Raw genomic sequence first — 19,891 nt, 5'->3', positions numbered from 1 at the left:
TGTATCGCACTGTCCCCTCCCTACTCCCCACTTCTCTGCCCCCGCCCCCGACGTCCCAGAGCGTCGGAGGGGACCCAAGTTCCCAGCGTGGCTACATGCTGGGACACCCGGGAGAAGTTCGGGGTTCAAGTGCGCGCCTGGGTCTGTGCACATCTTTTAACCTTCCTCGGCCTCCCTAGGTAAGCTCGGGACCCCGGGGTCCGTCTTCCAAGGGGTGCCCAGCCCTGGCGGCAGTCGTGCGAGCTCCTGGGCTCTAGGGCAGGGAGTGGCTGTTCGCCAGGATGCCGGTCTGAAGTCAGAGTGCCCGCCTGCGGGCTGTTCCGTGCGCTTGAGCCGGGACAGAGCCCCCGCCACGCACTCGGCGGCCCGAGTCCCTCCACCGCGCGGGACCGAGGGGGCGAGCCTCCGGCCGAGGGCTGTCCCCTCCAAATCACCCCGAATCGAACTGCCCGGCCGTACCATGTGGGTCTCGGAGGTCCCGGGCACGTCGTGGAGCCGCCCGGCGCGCGCTTTCCCGCCCCCCGCCCGGCACCGCCCTCCGAGGCGCGGGCCGCGGCCGGGCCCGGTACTCACAGGTCCGGCCCGTGGGAGAAGGGCGGCGGGCAGTAGCCGTGCGACTCCCGCTGCGAGGGCGCAGAGCGCGGCTCCAGCCCCCCGTTGACGCCCCTCCAGCCCCGGCGGCGGCGCTGCGGCTCCGCTCCCTCGTCCTCGCCCTCCTCTTCCTCCTCCTCCGGCGCGGGGAAGGTCACCCTTGCTTGCTCCTTGCACTTCCTGACCTTGGTGGACATCGCGCCAGCTGCGGTCCGGGTGTGGGGGTACCAGCTGCCGGCCTCCTCCACCTTCGCGGCCGTGCGGTCTTCCCGGGGCGCCCCTTCCCCACCTCCCGCGGCTTCCGCGGCCCCGGGCGGCCCAGGGCGGGAAGGCAGGAGCGGAGAGCGGTGCGGCCAGCGATCGAGCAGTTAGAGGCTGGCGCCGAAGCCGAGCTGCCGCCGCCCACCATCAAAACGTGGGAGCAACCGCCGCGGCCGTGGCTGCGACGAGGAAGCCCGGGGCCGAGCGGGGCGCTGGTGCTGGGAGAGGCTCTCCAGCCCCGCGGCGGCGGCGATGCCTCCTCGGCGCCTGTCTCCTGTCTCCGACAGCATCACTTGCTAGGACAGCATCGTTACTCAGGGAGAAGGAAAGGGAGGGCGGGAGGGGGAAGAGGAGGGGGAGAATCAATTCCTTATCAGACAGAGCTGGAGAGGAAATCAGACAGACCGCAGGTGGGGAGTAAAGAAAGCAGAGAAACTTCCCCTCCCCACTCGCCTCTTTCTCTTCCAGAGGATCTAGGGCCCTTTTTGCATCTACAGAAACAAGTTTCCTAAGGAAGGGGAAAGGAAATCCACTGGCTTGTTAATTTTCCTGCAGCCAACTCTCCAAATTTGTTTCAAAAAGCATCACTTGTTCGTTGTGTTACGCCCAGTGAGACTTGGTTGAACCTACGGAGGTTTAAGTACATTCCCCTCAGTGCCTTCGTACTCCATCCAGCCTGGTAATGTTTTAAACGTGCCTGATGCTTCGGTTCTTTTAATGAATCTCAAAAGCATCTAATAAGATTTATATACTTTCCAAGGAAGATTTTTCAGCGACATGCAGTCTTCTTTTTAAAACACACGCAGAAAAATTGCATTTTGGAATTCAAGACCAGTCATTCTTTTGGGAGGAAAGAGTTACAGAATCTTAGCAGGAATCTTAGGAATCAAGGAGTCTATTGGTCCTTTTATGAATAAGAAAGCCTTGGCCTAGAGAGACTGAAAAAAGTACTTATGATAGGTGGGTAGTGAGAAAACTTAGATTAGATCCGGAAGAGTGTGTTCTCCCAGACTTTCTCTTGCTTCAAATAGACGGCTTTCCAGCAAGTCCAACTTGGAAAAATCACAAAAATACTGGACACGCTCTGATGAGATAAAATTTATTTAACTGTATCCAATTATACTGTACTTTTTAGAGGAACAGTTCTTCCCAAATTTAAGCAAAACACAAGAAAATGTGGCTTCTTTGAATTTAATTCTTAAAAAGTAAGTAAAATATTGTGTATTAAATTGGCAAGTCTATATGTTGAAAGAAGCAATCATTTATACATCTCATACAGGAAAAACAAAAACAAGTAAATATTGTATAGTGCGTTATGCCTGGAAGTGCTTTTCAGTTGTTAGTACATAAGCAAGTGTTAACATTTTCACAATGTAGGTTAGCAGACCTGTTCAATTTCACCTCTGGACTATCTCTAAAGCAGGACTGCCCTTCTCCACCCGGTACCACCGCCTCAATTCAGGCTCCCCTGCTTCTCCCTGCTATCCAGCCTTTCTGCAGCCCACCTCTCCCCATACTGTTTCATTCTTTGTACTACTGGAAAGACCATGCTCAAAGCAAAATCTGATCACGACTTTTCTTTCTAAAAATCTCTGGTGGCTTCCCACTACTTTCAGGTTAAAATCCAAATTTTCAATCTCTCCTCCCACCTTCTTTCATACACATTCTAACTGCAGTTACCCCAAACTCTCAGTCATCAACTGACATGCTAGATACTTTCCCATTTCTCTGTGTTTGTCTATGGCATTCCTGTCACTGAAATGTCTCTCTTCATTCATTTGCCACACTTTGACTTTTCCTTAGAGAACTAGGTTAGCTGTGGCCTCCAGTGTGACAGCCCTCTTGGGTCCCAGTGGATTTCCCACAGGCTCTGGTCCTTACCCACACTATGTATACCACAGTCTTACCAGTGATCACACAATACTGAAATTCACTCTGTATGTGCCAGTTTCCTCTAAACTATGAATCCCTTGAGGGTGATGTGGGATCTTATTTATTTTGAGCTACTTAGGGGCTCGTCTTTTTGTCCTTGCTATTTAGCTCAGTATCTGATATGCAGGACAAGCTAAATAAATGTTTGTTGGATGAATTATTAAGATTGTAGTTTCTTTATAATTACATTAATATGTTTATAAACTGCTGCCTTAGAGGACTATGGATAGAAGCTCTATACCAATGCTGGAGTCACCAAGGTTTACTCTTACACAATGCCTTAGTCTCCTGGGGCTGCCATAACAAAGTACCAAAGACTGGGTGGCTTAAACAACAGATACTTAATTTCTCACAATTCTGGAGACTAGAAGTCTGACTTCAAAGTGTTCACAGAGTTGGTTTCTTTTGAGGCCTCCCTTTGTGGTTTGTAGATGGCCATCTCCCTCTCTTCACATGGTCTTCCTTCTGTGCCTGTCTTGATCGCCTCTTCTTATAAGGACAGCACTCATATAGAATTAGGGCCCACCCTGATCACCTCATTTTACTTAATTACCTCTTTAAAGACTCCATCTCCAAATACTGGCCCATTCTGAGGTACTGGGGGTTAGGACTTCAACATGTGAATTCTGGCAGGACACAATTCAGCCCATAACAGAGGAGAACTTTCTGATCTCAAAAGGAATAGGAGAAACCACGAAGAAAAAAAACAGGCATGAAAAGCAAACGCTTCAATGTATGAAAAAAATTTTAAAATATAAATACGGTTATCTGTAAGAATTCCTGCTCAACAGTGTCTTCTTATTAGACACAGTGTAGAAGTTAGACTTAGCAATTTTCTGAAGGTAGCAAGAGCACAGAAACAGGTAGAGCGTTCCTAACAGTGTACATTTCTTCCCCCTCCTTGAGAGCAGAAGTCCTTGGCCAGGTGCAGTGGCTTACACCTGTAATCCCAGCACTTTGGGAGGCCAAGGTGGGTGGATCACCTGAGGTGAGGAGTTAAAACCAGCCTGGTCAACATGGCGAAACTCCATCTCTACTAAAAAAAAAAGTGCAAAAATTAGCTGGGCGTGGTGGCAGGCGCCTGTAATCCCAGTGCAGAGGCTGAGGCAGAAGAATTGCTTGAAACTGGGAGGCGGAGGTTGTGGTGAGCCAAGATCGTGCCACTGCACTCCAGCCTGGGCGACAAGAGCACAAGAGCGAGACTCCAGTCTCAAAAAAAAAAAAAAAAAAAAAAAAAAAAGTAGAAGTTCTCCTATAAATGCATTTGCTTGCTTTTTAAAGCAGCCTTAACTGATTAATTTTGTTACCTGTATAAATTAAGAAGATAAAAGCTGCATATCAGAACAATCAACCTCCCCCAAATTAGGATCCCCAAACTTATAATATGGTAATTAACATTCTAGTGCCTTTTACACAGAACTTATAATGTCCCATACACTGCTTTTCGCTAATGCTTGCTGTTCTCTTATAGTCCAAGGGGATCGCAGGCAGTTTCCTCACTTAAAACATATGTTTTGAAAATTTCCTCTAGTCAGAAGTTTGGAACTTGTACTGGTCTGTTCTCATGCTGCTGATAAAGACATACCCAAGACTGGGTAATTTATAAAGGAAAGAGGTTTCATGGACTCACAGTTCCCCGTGGCTAGGGAGGCCTAACAATCAAGGGAGAAGGCAAAGGAGAAGCAAAGGCATGGCTTACATGGCGGCAGGCAAGAGAGCTTGTGCACTTCCATTTATAAATGGAACTTCCATTTATAAAACCATCAGATCACATGAGACTTATTCACGACCATGAGAACAGTATGGGGCATCTGCCCTCATGATTCAACTATCTCCACCTGGCCCCACCCTTGACACCTGGGGATCATTACAATTCAAGGTGAGATTTGGGTGGGGACACAGCCAAACCACATTAGGACTCAAAATTTACTTTAACATAGAAATAAATTATAAATTATGATTATATTTTCTGGAAAGTTAGCTTAAACTTGTATTATAGGGAGGTATTTAAGAACATAAGGCCAGAGGCCTGGAATCAGATCCCACCTTGGCTGCCTGCAGGTTCTGTGTGATCTTGAGAAAGCTGCTTAACCTCTCCAAGCCTCAGTTTTTTCCTCAGTAAAATGAAGATATAGTCGTTGTGCCTACTTCATAGGGCTGTTATAAGGATTCTGTGTTAATGGCACTTAAAACTGTACCTGGCATATAGTAGGCACTAGTATTAGCTACTATTAGTTCACTATGTGAATTATAGAACTAACAATAGAAATCAGAAGTCTGTTTCCTAAAGCAAGGATCTACCCTATCTGATTTAGACGCCGTTCTATAATAATAGTATTTGCTAAGTTGTACAACTGGGCTATCAGTTCTTCTAGCGGCAGGGACAGTGTCTTATTTGACATTGTCACACCAGTGTAATCATAAAGCTGGCAACATAGCAAGTGTTCAATAAATGGTAAGTAGTAATAACAGCAGTGGCAGTTGGAACAGCAGTGGCAGTTGAAACAGAAGCCATTCCATAACTATTTGTGAAATGAAGAGATCCCATAGTGAGGAGGGGGAGGGAGAGACTTTTCTTCTGCTGCTTTGGGTATAGTGCCAACCCCAAGTAAAATTTGAGAATGGGCAAAACCTTTCTTTGGCATCTCTCCACTCTTTCTCTACATCTTTGTCTACCTTATAATGCCATGTTTCAGGGCACCTATGAGCTCAGTGACATCGTATTGTTTTAATTCTTCCAGGATCTTATCTCTGGTCTGCCATTACCCAAAAAGGGCTGCATGCTTCTCAATGACCTTTCTATTCCCTGCCAGTCAAAACTGCTATTCCTTCAGGGCGGTCAGTCTCAGTTAGCTGTTAAAGGGAAAGTATTTTACACAAGTTTGTACTAATGTGTGTGAGCTCCTAAAAGTCCTTAATGCTCCAAGGGATTTACATTTTTCAAAAACAACAATAACTGTCCATTTAGTGGAATTACCAGCTGTGTATTAAAGTGAAGTGAAAGGAAGATGCTTTTAGGGGAAGGGAAGATGCGAGGAGCTGCCTACAACTCCCCTGTAGGGTTTCTGACTTTTTTTTTTTTTTTTTTTTTTTGAGATGGAGTCTCGTTCTGTCACCCAGGCTGGACCGCGGTGGCGCAATCTCGGCTCACTGCAACCTTCGCCTCCTGGGTTCAAGCAATTATCCTGCCTCAGCTTCCTGAGTAGCTGAGACTACAGGTGCCCGCCACCACACCCGGCTAATATTTTTGTATTTTTAGTAAAGACGGGGTTTCACCATGTTAGCCAGGATCATCTCGATCTCCTGACTTCATGATCCACTCGGCCTCCCAAACTGCTGGGATTACAGGCATGAGCCACTGCGCCTGGCCCACTTTCATCTTACCCATTACTAAAAGTTATAATTTTCTTCCATTTTGAATTTGCCCCGCCCCTACCCCATTAACATCTACCAATAGCATTGTCAAGATGGGCTCCCAATTTGAGGAGGGAGTGGAAAATGGGCTAAGGGGCAAAGCTAAGGGATTTATGTATAGTTTCAATCTTGAGCAAATAGAGACAGAAATTTATTATTTTGGGGAGACAATTCTCACGAGTGCCTCATGTTTCTATACATCTTGAAAGCAGAGGCAATGGTTACCTTTGTTCTGGAATATCTTTTCAAGGATGTTTATATGGCAAACAGCAAAGAGCTAGTATGTGTACCGTTCTGTGTAATAAAGATAACGCTCTCCTTGGGGCAAAGGTCAAGCATGCTTACTGACTGTTATAAAAGATTCAGGTTACCTAAGCTCCAGGTTCTTCTCTTGTAATGCAACCCACTGCATGTGCAGGTATCATCTGCCCCTCTCCATGTCACTCTGTGGGAATTGAGACTCAGGGAACTGGCACAAATACTGGCACTCTGGATACTGCTATTGCTATGAGTAATAAACTGTCCTTTGCGTCTGGCCGGGGAGTTTTGTGCCTTCTGCCAGCATTCATGAAACTGTGGCTAACTACCTTGTTAGCTTGCCAGTAGGGTAAAATTTCAGATCCTTCATAGTTCTTAACAATTATTACAGTTTATAAGCCAGGCACGGTGGCTCACGTTTGCAATCCCAGCACTTTGGGAGGCCAAGGTGGGTGGATCTCTTAAGTTCAAGAGTTCAAGACCAGACTGAGCAACATAGTGAGACCCTGTCTCTACAAAAAATAAAAAAAAAAAAATTAGCCGGCACAGTGACATGGCATGGCTCGTGCCTGTAATCTCAGCCCCTCAGGAAGCTGAGGTGGGAGGATCACCTGAGCCTGGGCTGTCAAGGCTGCAGTGAGCCAAGATTGTGCCACTGCACTCCAGCCTGGGTAACAGAGTGAGACCCTGTCTCAAAAAAAATTAAAAAAATAAAAAAAAATTACATTTTATAGATGGGAAATTCACAGCTCTCTCCAGCTCGATCTCCAAGAGTAAATTAGTATGTTAAAGGGGTTGTAATAACCTTCCTATGTGACTAAGTGTATTATTAATCAATTTTTCTATGATCAAGTACTCCTTACATACCTGCTAATACAATTTTTGATATGAAATCAGTCCCAGAGGGAATCAATGTAAGATACAGACTTGATGAGTGCTTGTAGTTTTTTATTGACAATCTGAAGAATGACTTGACTCTAAATTGCAGCTCAAGGCTTAGAATGCTATTGTGTTTGGAGATTTGAGGAAAGTGGGCATGAAGACTTAGTGTTCATTTCCTCAATCTCTCTCTGTGTGAACACACAGAAGTCAAATCTGTCTAGCCTCTATTTTTGGCAAGGTTAAGAACAATTCCACTTCATCCTAATCCCAATGATTCCTGCCGACCCTCTTCCAAAAACTATTTAAAGACATGTTCTTCAAAGTTATATTTGTCTTTCCTTCAGGGAGAAAAAGAATACCAATCACTTATAATATGGAAACTGGCAGAAATGGGTCATATAAGTCACCTGTCAGAAAGAGAAATTGGGAAAATAGAGTAGGTCAGTCTTTCCAGTCATGGTACTTTTGCCTTCAATTGAATGAGAGACAATAGTTTCTTATTTATAGTTATCCTACCCAGGCTGAATTCTTAAGACATATTTAAAATGTTAATTAAAAATGTAAATGTAATTCTCTTTACTTTCCCCTTTCTTTTATGTCAAATTTATTCTGTGCTACATGCACACCTCTTACAGGTTCCAAATGCAACCCCATGCTAAGTTCTGAATTTCTAATAATGGACTTAGGATGAGGTTGTTAGTGTCCATATTACCAGATTAGTGGTTAACCACTTTAACTTTGTTTCGTTTAAAAGCAGAAATATCTACTCACCACCACTGATTGCAGAAAGACCTGACTTACTGATGCCCTTAGTCTAACCAGATACGAATTTCGAGAAGTGAGGGTGAAACTCACTTAAACGCTCTGTATATATAAAGGACACTGTTTTCCCATTGACATAAACCATGCCCTTTCTACCTCCCATTGTCCAGCTCTAATCTTCAAATGTAACTCCTTTATCCTGTAACTCTTAACTTTAGGCAATAGTGTTAAGATAAAGCAAAAGCAAAGAGAAATAAAGAAGACAAAAAAATTAAAAAGTTATCTTTTCTCCCAATATTCACCTGGCATGCCACTGGTGTACTGGTATCATGCAAGATTCCCCATATTCACCTGGAGTAAATTATCTTGAAAATGTATGAAATACCCACATAAGATGCTCAATGGCCTCATTTTAATGCAAATTTTGGTTAAATAATTAAAATTACAAGATATTCACATGGCAACATAGAAACATGTAATTCCACTGTTAATCCTTTTGATATGACATTATGATTATTATAATGTCTTTAAAGATTTTAGGGATAAAGGAAAGGGAGGAGATTGTACTGTCCAGAAAATTATGAACTGTGTGGGGTTGAAACATTTTAAAGGACATCCAGTCTGATCACTTTATGTTTGAATCCTTTGCACAATCCTGACTAAATGTTCATACATATACATTAATGTTTTCATAACTAAACAGTTTTTAAGAACATGATTCATTTACCTCTATAGATTATTTTTTACTCTAATAAATTCTATTTTTTCTTTTTATTTACTTTTCTTTTTCTTTTCTATAAGTCATTTCTTAAAAGAGATTTGGATGCCAGGAAAAAAATTTCATAGTGTGGCTTACATCTTAATCAATGAGTCAAGTCTGTGAGTAAATACCCTTAGAAAGAAGGTTGTTGTATATCTTAGTGATGAGATAAGCACTCAAAGGGGGACTTCAAGTGATGTCCTTGAGGGTTCCTGGAAGGCATTGATGTCCAACATTGTGTATGTCTGCGAGAAGTGGAAAAGTCCCAACTGGACATGTGTATTAGGCTGTTCTTGCATTGTTATAAAGAAATACCTGAGACTGGGTAGTGTATAAAAAAAAAAAAGAGAGGTTTAATTGGCTCACAGTTCTGCAGGTTTTACAGGAAGCATGGTGCTGGTTTCTGCTCAACTTTTAGGGAGGCCTCAGGAAGCTCACAATCATGGTGGAAAGTGAAAGGGGAGCAGGCAGGTCACATGGCAAAAGCAGGAGAAACAAAGAGGGAGAGAAGGAGAAGGGAGGGTTGGTGGGAGGTGCCACACACCTTTAAACCACCAGATCTTGTGTGAACTCAGAGCGGGAGCTCACTTAACACCAAGGGGATGGCCCAAGCCATTCATGAGGGACCCATGATCCAAACACCTCCCACTGGGCCGTACTTCCAAGATTGGGATTACATTTCAACATGAGATTTGAGCAGGGACATACATTCAAACTACATCAATGTGTAAAATATAAAAATTCAGTAAACAATACAGTCCCTATTGAAAATGTATGCCTTTTAAGTTCAAGTCTTGGATACAACCAGTCAGAACCTCTGTTATAATTATGAGTTGGGGATGGGGATAGAAGGCATAATAAAGATCTATATTGTTGTGAACCAAAAAGAGACAGGTTATACCTCTTTGCGTTCAATAGATTTAGGCTTGACTACCAAACAGGAGAATGTTCTAAAATATAATGGAAAGTGAAAGCTTTGAATCTTGGCTTAAAGGTGATTTATTCTGCAAAAGGAGCTCTGTCCAATGGAATTTTCTGGCACCCTCTGAAGGCTGACATTTTCTGTAGAGCCCAGGAAAAATAATAAAAGACTTAGTATCTACATCAAACAATTCCTGCACACTAAAGTATTTCTTCTAAAAGTTATACATTAATCTTGGCTACTGAGCAACAAAAAGAAGTCATTGCTTTAGGATGTTTTGTTTGCTTTATGAGGACTTTTCCCTCACTCAGCTGTTTACCTAGCAGCTTAAAATTCTGAAATCCCAAAGGAAAGAGAGGCTTCTCACACATCAGAAAGAAGATGGCAGGCTACCAAACCATAAATGGCTCCAATTTTCATGTAAAGTCAGCTGAGTGAATCACAGGTGGATTTTTACCAAAAATGCATTGAAGGGCCTATGCCACCAATAATATCTTATTTAAAAATAATCAGCTTATCCTTGGCTAGAAATATAATGCATACTGTAGCCAAATATATTAAAATATAAATAAAACAAAGACACCTTTGGAGATAGTTCAGCAAAAACTCAATATCCAGAAATTCAATTGATTTAGGAGGAATAGTAAAAGCTCAAAACAGGCAGCAAGGGTGCAGTAAGGATTTATGGGTTGGAAATGTTATAGGGAAAAAATAGAATTGCTTAGCTAGGATGACTTTTTGGGAACACATATAAGAAGATTTTATTCATGACTTTAGATCTTTCAGAATATACTTTTATATAAATGCAAAATATACAATTCAGTCAAAAGCAGGAAAAAAATTACCAGTACCTAAGAATATAAAAAAATCTCAAGATAGGGCTGGGCATGGTGGCTCACACCTGTAATCTCAGTACATTGAGAGGCAGAAGAGAGGATTGCTTGAGGCCAGAGCAAAACATTTCTCTCCAAAAAAAAAAAAAAAAAAAAAAAGTAATGTGGCCATGAATGAAATAATCTTAAATACAGAAAATATAAGATAGTAGATGATTTGTCACAGTCATAATTACAGTACACATGCTTTATTTTCCATAATTACAGTACACATGCTTTATTCATCATCTTCATTAGTAGCAGCAGTGATTATGCTCTTCTACTATCCCTCCACTTAATGTGCAGTAAGCACCTGTAAGATAATGCCCTGGAAACCTAAAATAAACCCAAATATATATGATCTTCCCCCACTTGTACCCTTCAATGTCTCCTCATTGCTTCCAGATAATGTCCTTTACTTAACACATAAGGCCTTTCGTGATCTGGCCCTTGCCTATCTCTCTAGCTTTGACTCCTGCTACCTTTCCTTTGAGACTTTGTATATGTGTTCCTTCTATCTAGAATCCATTCATTCAAAAAACTTGTTGAATACCAACTGTAGGTCAGGCACCATGGCTCAAGCCTGTGATCCCAGCACTTTGGGAGGCTGAGACTGCCAGATCACCTTAGGTCGGGAGTTCAAGACCAGCCTGGCCAACATGGCAAAACCCTATATCTACTGAAAATACAAAAATTAGCTGGGTGTGGTGGCACACACTTCTAATCCTAGCTGCTGGGGAGGCTGAGGCAGGAGAATCTCTTGAACCTGGAAGCAGAGGTTGTAGTCAGCCAAGATCGCACCACTGCACTCCAGCCTGGGCAACAGAGCAAGACTCTGTCATCATCGTCATCATAATAATGGTAGTAATAATAATAATAATAAAGAACACCAACCATGTGCCCTTCCATGAATGTCTACCTGGAAAGCTCTTCATCCTTCAAGACTCAAAATCTCCTCCTTGAAGTTTCCTTCCTCGAGGCAAGTTCGTCCCTACTCTTTTCACTTTTTAAATAATGCCGCCATCGTACCTTGAACACAAACCTGGTACAGACTGGAACCACACTGAATTTTTTTTAAGGAAGTAAGACCAGAACTATCCAAGTGAATATATTCTAATTATCAAAAGTTTGAATAAGCATGAAGTAGTGAAAGTAAAAACTAACAATATTCTTTACCTTTTACCTCCTTCAATCCTACTCTCCCCCTCAGAAATAATTGTAGTTAAGAGTTTGGGGTGTATTTTTTTCAGGCTTTTTTCAATATGTGTCTGTAATAGCCAATTTTACATGTTTAAAAGCAGAGCTCCTGGAGCCAGGCTACCTAGAACAGAATTTGAGTCTGCCTTTTAATAGCTTTGGGGTTCGAGGTGAATTATTTATCCTTGCTGGGTCTGTTTCCTCATCTATACAACAGCAAGAATAATAGTACCTAGCTGATTAAGTGAATTCATACGTAAAGCAACTACAGCGCCTAACATGTAGTAAGTTTCTAAGAAGCGTTTGTTAGATATGCTATGCAAGTATAGGATTTTATGTTGCTTTTAAAAATACATAAATGAAACTATACTAACTGTTCTGCAACTTATTTTTATTTTCGCTTAACAATGTATCTACCTCATTTTATAATACGGATATACTATGGTGTATTTAACCATTCATTATTTAATTTGTTTGTAAATTGATTGCCACATGGGAATATTTTCCAGAAAATCGCTAAAATTTTTGAGTCATAGTATATGCACACTCTGTTTATTTGTGCACTAACATTGCTGTATGAGGAGGATGTTTTTAAATTCCCATCAGCAGCCCTAACCAGCAGGAATCAAGAGTGAATCAAGTACACACCGGACAAGACACGTCCCCCTGGTCACATGACCTCATGAACAAGTGTCAAGAAACCTTGGAGGGCCAGGCTCGGTGGCTCATGCCAGTAATCCTAGCACTTTGAGAGGTCGAGGCGGGTGGATGGCCTGTGCTCAGGAGTTCGAGAGCAGCCTGGGCAACACAGTGAAACCTCGTCTCTACTGAAAATACAGAAAATTAGCCAGGCATGGCAGCGTGTTCCTGTAATCCCAGCTGCTCGGGAGGCTGAGGCAGGAGAATTGCTAGCACAAGGGAGGCGGAAGTTGTAGTGAACCGAGATTGCGTCACTGCACTGCAGCCTGGGCGACAGAGTGAGACTCCATCTCTTTAAAAAAAAAAAAAAAAAAAAAAAAAAATAGGCAACCTTGGAGATACCTTTTGTCACAGCCGCCTTCTTGTTTCTAGCTGCTGAGGTCATGAAGGAACGTGAATATCCTTAATATCTCCTTTCCCTACACTCAGCAGTTTCAGCCTTCCCATGACCCTATTGTCTGCTTTGAGTCCACCAGGACTGTCTTTGTTAGGCCCTGTATTAGTCCATTTTCATGCTGCTGATAAAGACATACCCGAGACTGGGCAATTTATAAAGAAAAAGAGGTTTAATGGACTCACAGTTCCACATGGCTAGGGAGGCCTCACAATCATGGAAGAAGGCAAAAGGCATGTCTTACATGGTGGCAGACGAGAGAGAATGAGAGCCAAGTGAAAGGGGTTTCTCCTTATAAAACCATCAGATCTCATGAGACTTACTCACTACTATGAGAACAGTATGGAGGAACTGCCCTCACAATTTAATTATCTCCCACCTGCTTCCTCACACAACACGTGGGAATTATGGGAGCTACAATTCAAGATGAGATTGAGTGGGGGCACAGCCAAACCATATGAGGCCCTTTACCTACATGTTTATAAGACTCACTGTAAAAGCTCCCAACTCCAGGCCACCTCTCCTCTCCCATCAGATCTGCCCATTTCTACTTCTAACCCCATCTCCCACATATTCTTTTTTTTTTTTTTAGATGGAGTCTCACTTTGTCACCCAGGCTGGAGTGCAGTGGCACAATCTCGGCTCAAGGCAACCTCCAACCTCTGCCTCCTGGGTTCAAGTGATTCTTCTGCCTCAGTCTCCTGAGTAGCTGGGACTACAGGTGCATGCCACCATGCCTGGCTAATTTTAGCTTTTTGGTAGAGATGGGGTTTCACCATATTGGCCAGGCTGGTCTCAGACTCCTGACCTCATGATCCACCCACCTCGGCCTCCCAAAGTGCTGGGATTACAGGTGTGAGCCACCACACCTGGCCCACATATTCTTTATCAAACTCTTGAACTCCTTTCCTTTGTTTCTTCTGGAATTCAAGATCCTTCCTCAGCAAAATCTGCTACACGTTCAACTTCTTTTCTGAAGGAAAGTTTCCTTTACCTTCTTACTCTGCAGAAAACCTGGTTGCCTGAGGATGCTTCTTCCCTTACAATCTTCTCAAGTCAGGGCTGCTTTTTCTGATACATCCTTCTATATTTATGGGCCTGGAATGACTGTAGGTCTCTTTGATCTTTTTTCTTTTTTCTTTTTTTCTGCTTCAGACCATTCTCCCTCCTTTTCCCCCAACTTTGAATGTAATTTCATCAAATGATATTACCAGGTAACCTTGTTGTTGCAATTATCTCTCTGTCCCTGAGCCCCACCTAATTTCTCTGTGACTTTAGCTCCTGACTCATTATCACTCTCTTCTGCACATTTTCTATATTAATTTTTGAAGATTCAGCATATACATAGATGATCTTTCTAACACCCTGGCGTCTCAGTTTCTTGAATTCCTTTGTATCTTGTCCTACACCCTACCTCAACCATTACGCGTGATCACACCCTAGAAGTTGTCACAACAACCGACTAAAACCCTTCCATAATCTTAATTTCATGCACCTTACTCTCTGACCTTACCACCTCCTGTAGTTGCAGGTCACTCCCTGTATTAGCACAATTCTAGCAATCCTTCCATCTTTTCAGAACCTCTAATCCATTGATCTACTCTTTTTTGTTTATTCCGATGCCTACTTACCCAGCTTGAAACCCATGACCATCATCATAATGATTCCCTGCATAATGCGCTCAACCGCCTTGCTCCCTCTCCCTTTCTTATGTTCACTTGGCAAAACCAACTCTACTCAGCCATGCTTCTACTTGTGCAGCTGGATGAGCCTGAAGGAAAACACACAATGGCACTGTCTTGCCCCACATTAAATCAGGACCAAGAATGTCAAGAGGGTTCTTATGCTGGCTGGCCATCATAACACAGAAGGTAGCAGGGGATGGGGGTGAATAGAAATATGTGAAGTTATACCTTGTTTCAAGAAAGGATAACAATATGGATTAACTCTATGAGGTGACAGAAAAATATACACTGAAATATATATTATTTATGAGCAATCACTATTGTTTTTATAAATTATTTTCCCTTCAGGGTGTTACTCTTGGGGATAGGGACTACCACTCAATAGATTCTTGGAGAATTTAATTTTGACTAGAGTTTTTTTTTGTTATAGGTAACAATGTAAACTGATAAAGGTGGTAGTAGGGGTGGGAGTGATGCTGATGGCATGGACCTGGGTACTTCCTAAATGTATTTTATCTATATGCCATTCTCCTTAACCTTAATAGTCTTTATGTTCTTGGTAAACAATAACTGAATGTGCTTACAGGGCTAGACCGAAGATTTTAGTTCTGAGAACATTATGACTTCTTCAGAGCAGAAGTCATATACTCTTTGTGAATCTCCATCCTATGGCCCAAATCCATTTTGTTTCTTTTCCCATTGCTATTTTTTTTAAATTACTGACATTTTTTAGCCCATATTTAAGGTATAAACCTACTTTGGGAGCAAGGGATTAAATTGGATAAGAGGTAGATAATCTTAGTAATAATCCTTTCCTTAAAACCTTTTTTAAATGAATAATCTGGCCTGTAATCCTAGTACTTTGGGAGGCTGAGGCGGGCAGATCACCTGAAGTCAGGAGTTTGAGACCAGCCTGGTGAAGCCCCATCTCTACTAAAAATATGAAAAAAAAATTAGTTGGGCATGGTGGCGGGCGCCTGTATTCCCAGCTACTCAGGAGGCTGAGACAGGAGAATCACTTGAACCCTGGGGGTGGAGGTTGCAGTGAGCCAAGATGGTGCATTGCACTCCAGCCTGGATGACGAGAGTGAAACTCTGTCTCAAAAAAAAAAAAAAAAAAAAAAAAATTAGTAATCTGATATATTACCTCCTATAAAAGTTTTTGGATTTAAAAAAAAGGTCACTAGGATGCCTAACCAATGAAAAGGAATACAAATAAGTAGTCCTTGAACTGATTCCTTTAAATGGCATATTCTGAGATTTTTGTTTTTAGTTTTTGTTATCATTTGTCTTGGTAATAGAATTATTTTAAAAAAAACTGATTCAGTTAAGGGACAGATTTTGGCAGTGTCATGTTTTATAATTAAGTAAATAGGTTATAATTTAGAATTTTAGAGTTTTTTTAAAAAGCCACATAGCTTTTTGCATCTGACACAAGTTAAGACTGAGACTGAGACTGATCAATGATCATTATCAGTGTATTAAGAATGTATTTATGTCATTTATCTAGCATGCACGGCCTTCAAACTTTACTGAATTAGCAAAAATTCTTCCCCGTATTTCTTTTTAGTAACTCACTAATATATGATAAATGATGAAGAAAATAAATGTTAAGCCTTTTATTTTTGCCATTGTTAAATGGTTTAAGGCCTTCATTTTCTATAATTATTTTATACTCTAAGAAAAAAGACAATAATTTTTTCCTATAAAATCTCAGTATCTTATTTCTTAGCCACACTTTAAAACTGAAGAGATTAGTGATTTTTTTCTATGTCAATATGTAAAATATGCAATACAAAATTGTACAAACCCATTTAATTCCATTCTGTCTTTGTCAAACATCCTCGCTAATAAGAGCTCAACCAAATATTTGATTAATTATAAATCGCTATTTTTTGATATGATATTCACAGTAGAATAATTTATAATAGACAAAATTACAAACAATAAGATCTTGGTGTTCACTAGGATTTATGGTGTTTTCATGCAATGGAATACCGAACTGACACAAAAGTCATGTTAGAAAAGAATATTGACGTGGGGAAAAGTTCATGATATCTATTACACAAAAATTGTGAGCTATGGAACTTTTATGTATAGCTATATGCTGTATTTTTTCATCAAACCAACATAGCAAAAATGCTACAAAAACTTACACTTATTCCTGGGGGCAGGAAGTGGGAGAAGGCATTTAGGATTTTTTATGACTCTTAAATTTTTCTTTAGTTTTTTCTATGTTTTTCAGAGTTTCTGCACTGACCATCTGCTACCTCAGTAAGTAGAAAAAAAACCTTTTTAACCTAATTGCTCAAATTTAAATGGTTTTATTTAATTTCATTATCCAAATCAGCCAATATTTATTGAATGTCAGACTAGTGTAAGACACTGTAGGAAGACATTTTTAAAACAATTTTCCCTGCATTCAAAGAGCTTCCAGATTCCAGTTTTAGAAGAATTGGATGTAAAAAAATATAAAATGCTAAAAAAAAAATCAATAAAGTTCAAAGAAGTAAATCCAGGAATTGAAAGGTGATACGTGACATATGATTGATTATAGGGGCACTTACTGCTAGAGGGTCGCTTACTCTCTGTTTAACATTCTTGTGTTAAATCTGATAAAATACCAATCTAACCAATCCATGCTTTTTTCTTTCCTATTTGTGCAAAACCCTGGTGTTTTTCACTGGTGACCTCATCATTAGTGAAAAATCCTTTTCTTGAATTTAATTTCAGTGTCATTTAGTAAAGGAAGCCTCCTAGTTCCCTGAGTGCAGGAGTATACACTTATCATTTCAAGTCCTACCCTTTGTCTGATATTTTTATTTAGATATAGGCTATAAAACTTTCTTCCTTCCCTAATTCCTGATGTGGAATAAAAGATGGAGAAGGGGAAAAAAAAGACACGTCTTTTTACTGTGGAGCTCTTAATATGTTTTCTAAGCGATAGAAAGGAGAGTATAGTAAGCTAATCAGTCATTTAGTCAATGGCTATTTTTTTGAGAGATACATAGAAATAAATGTACTAGCACCAAAGCACGGTGCTGCATGCCAGTCAGTGAGTTGGCAAAATAAAGAGGATAGAACCAAAGGTATTTAAATATATTTCAAATAAGGATCCTAACTTTATTTTTCCCCCTCAGTACTTAACCATGTTTGTTAATTCCTCCCATGGGAAACACTCGGAATGAATTATTGTCATTCAATGAGGCTAATTCTACTGGAAAGCAATATGCTACTTAGCACCATTAAGACAAATAGTATTTTTAAGCCTATAATAACAGAAACTGATGGTTTAAGTTTCCCTGAATGTTATCTATGGGTAGGTAACACAAATAATTGTTGAATCATATTCTTCTGTCACACCATATAGATTTTCCCACATTTCCTTCCAGAGTGATTTTCAAAACCATGTGTGAGAATATGTATTTTCCCACAGAGGGGACGTAAGCACAGGATAAATTTTAAAAGTGGTACAATAAAAGTGATAACAGGGTCTTAATGACATTTCTTCATGCCTGATAAGTGAGAATGATGCGGGGATAATTATTTCTCCATAGCACTTGTGAATTATATTTATCTAATGAAAATTTTAATTTTTTTCTCCTTATTATTGATCTCTCCCTCCTCTCCTCTCTCCCTTCCTTCCCTCTTTCCTTTTCTTCCACTGTAAAAATTGTCTTTTTTCTCTCCCCTATCTTTTTCCCTCCCTCCCTTCCTTCCTTCCTTCCTTTTAATAATTTGCATAGATATGTTTGAAATTAGATTTCTACAGCTGCTGCTGGAGAGTGAGGGACTCTTTTCTTATCAATTAACAAATAAAGAGGTTGATAAGCCATGTTCTCTGGGACAAAACAAATATGGCTGCTCAAAGCAAAACAACAATAGCCTCCTAATTGAAAGAGACCTCTTCAACAGCTCCTTTAAAAACTAAAAAATAATTTGTTTAAAATAAAATAAGTATATTCTAACAAATGAATACTTTATTCAAGTAATACATTTAGTGTAAAAAATTTACATCACTATTTTTCCATAATATCAGAAAATTATTTCTCTGAAAAAAAACCTTTATTAAAGGATAACTTCATAACATCATACTCATTCTTGCATAGTTATAAGCCTGTTAAAACATACAAGTTTCTCATTTAAGTGAATTTACCACTTACATTAAATAATATTTATTGAGCACCTGTACGTTTTTCTACCTGAAGGTAGAAATTCTGCTAATCAAATTACTGACAGAATAAATGTAAGTATTCCCCTAAGTAATGCCCCCTACCTTTCCAGGAGTCACTGGTCACTGTTTATATTATTAATTAGTCAGTACATTCTGAAGTAAATTTAGGATTTTTTAAAAAGATATGGCAATTGTTTTTTCTTGACTACATTTGGACAACTGAATATTTTCTCTTTTTCTTTTTTTTTTTTCACATGCCCACTGTGTCAAATGAATATTCTTGATGTTACATTTTTACCTGAAAATTTTAAAGTTCTGAATAATTTCTCACGCTCTAAATTCCCAGAAGATAACAAGAAGAGGTAAAGGAAACTGTGATCTTTCCAAGGCTTCTCCCTTCCTCACAGTGATATGAGGAATAAACACAATAGCGTTCATTGAATGACTTGGGAGGAAAAGCATTCTGCTGTCTAGAGTCAGAATATTAGAGTTGGAATCCTAAGAGAGTACCTTGCCCAGCACCCTCATATTACATATGAGAAGAATAATGAGCTATGAAGAAGCTGACTTCCCCCATGTCACATGGTTGACTAATTCCCTCACAAACTTGCCCATCTATCTGCTTTTCTTCTTCAGTATCTTCCCAGTTGCTGAATGAGAAACCGCTCTCCTCCCCTTCAGTCTCTCCCCAGCTCCCATCAGTTGCACCTCTGAACCACCCTTTCTTCTATTCCCACTGCCTCCTTCCCAGTTCAGGTATTCATGATCCCCAGCCCATGTTCTTGCAGCAGTTTTCCACTGTTCTCCTGGTGTTCAGTGTCCGGGTTTCTTCTTCTCCCCAACTTTCACTTCATTACATTTTCTGCTACCAGAGTCATCTTTTACATCCAGACCAGATGCTATCCTTCTTCTATAATCCCTGAATGACTTCCTGACCCCTGAATATAAAAAAGTTATTTTTCTTTTCTCTTTTATTTTTAATATTTCAATTCAAATAAAGATGTGATTCAGTATGTACCATAGATACATAATAATATAAACAGTCTCTTTTCTCAAGAGCTTAGAGCTTTATTAGGAAAAATATTCAT

The 19,891-nt window shown here is 40.6% G+C and overlaps 2 protein-coding genes across 6 annotated transcripts in view; one reads left to right on the top strand and one right to left on the bottom strand.

The window, feature by feature from the left end:
• Positions 1 to 1,168, bottom strand: part of TRPC3 (transient receptor potential cation channel subfamily C member 3) — a 73,097-nt gene extending 71,929 nt beyond the window's left edge. For 2 of the 5 annotated variants that reach the window (XM_050792625.1, XM_050792626.1), the window contains exon 1: positions 574 to 1,168. In XM_050792625.1, coding sequence (XP_050648582.1) covers positions 574 to 788 — 215 coding nt within the window. In that variant the 5' untranslated portion in view covers positions 789 to 1,168. The remainder of the gene's footprint in view (positions 1 to 573) is intronic. The other 3 variants (XM_050792624.1, XM_050792627.1, XM_050792629.1) reach the window with 2 other exon arrangements.
• Positions 1 to 19,891, top strand: part of LOC126955751 (signal peptidase complex subunit 2-like) — a 705,796-nt gene that overhangs the window by 565,775 nt on the left and 120,130 nt on the right. The window lies entirely within an intron of this gene.

The sequence above is a fragment of the Macaca thibetana genome, chromosome 5 (assembly GCF_024542745.1).
Source record: "Macaca thibetana thibetana isolate TM-01 chromosome 5, ASM2454274v1, whole genome shotgun sequence".
In the NCBI taxonomy this organism is placed as follows: Eukaryota; Metazoa; Chordata; class Mammalia; order Primates; family Cercopithecidae; genus Macaca; species Macaca thibetana.
This window is presented reverse-complemented; position numbering and strand designations above follow the sequence as displayed.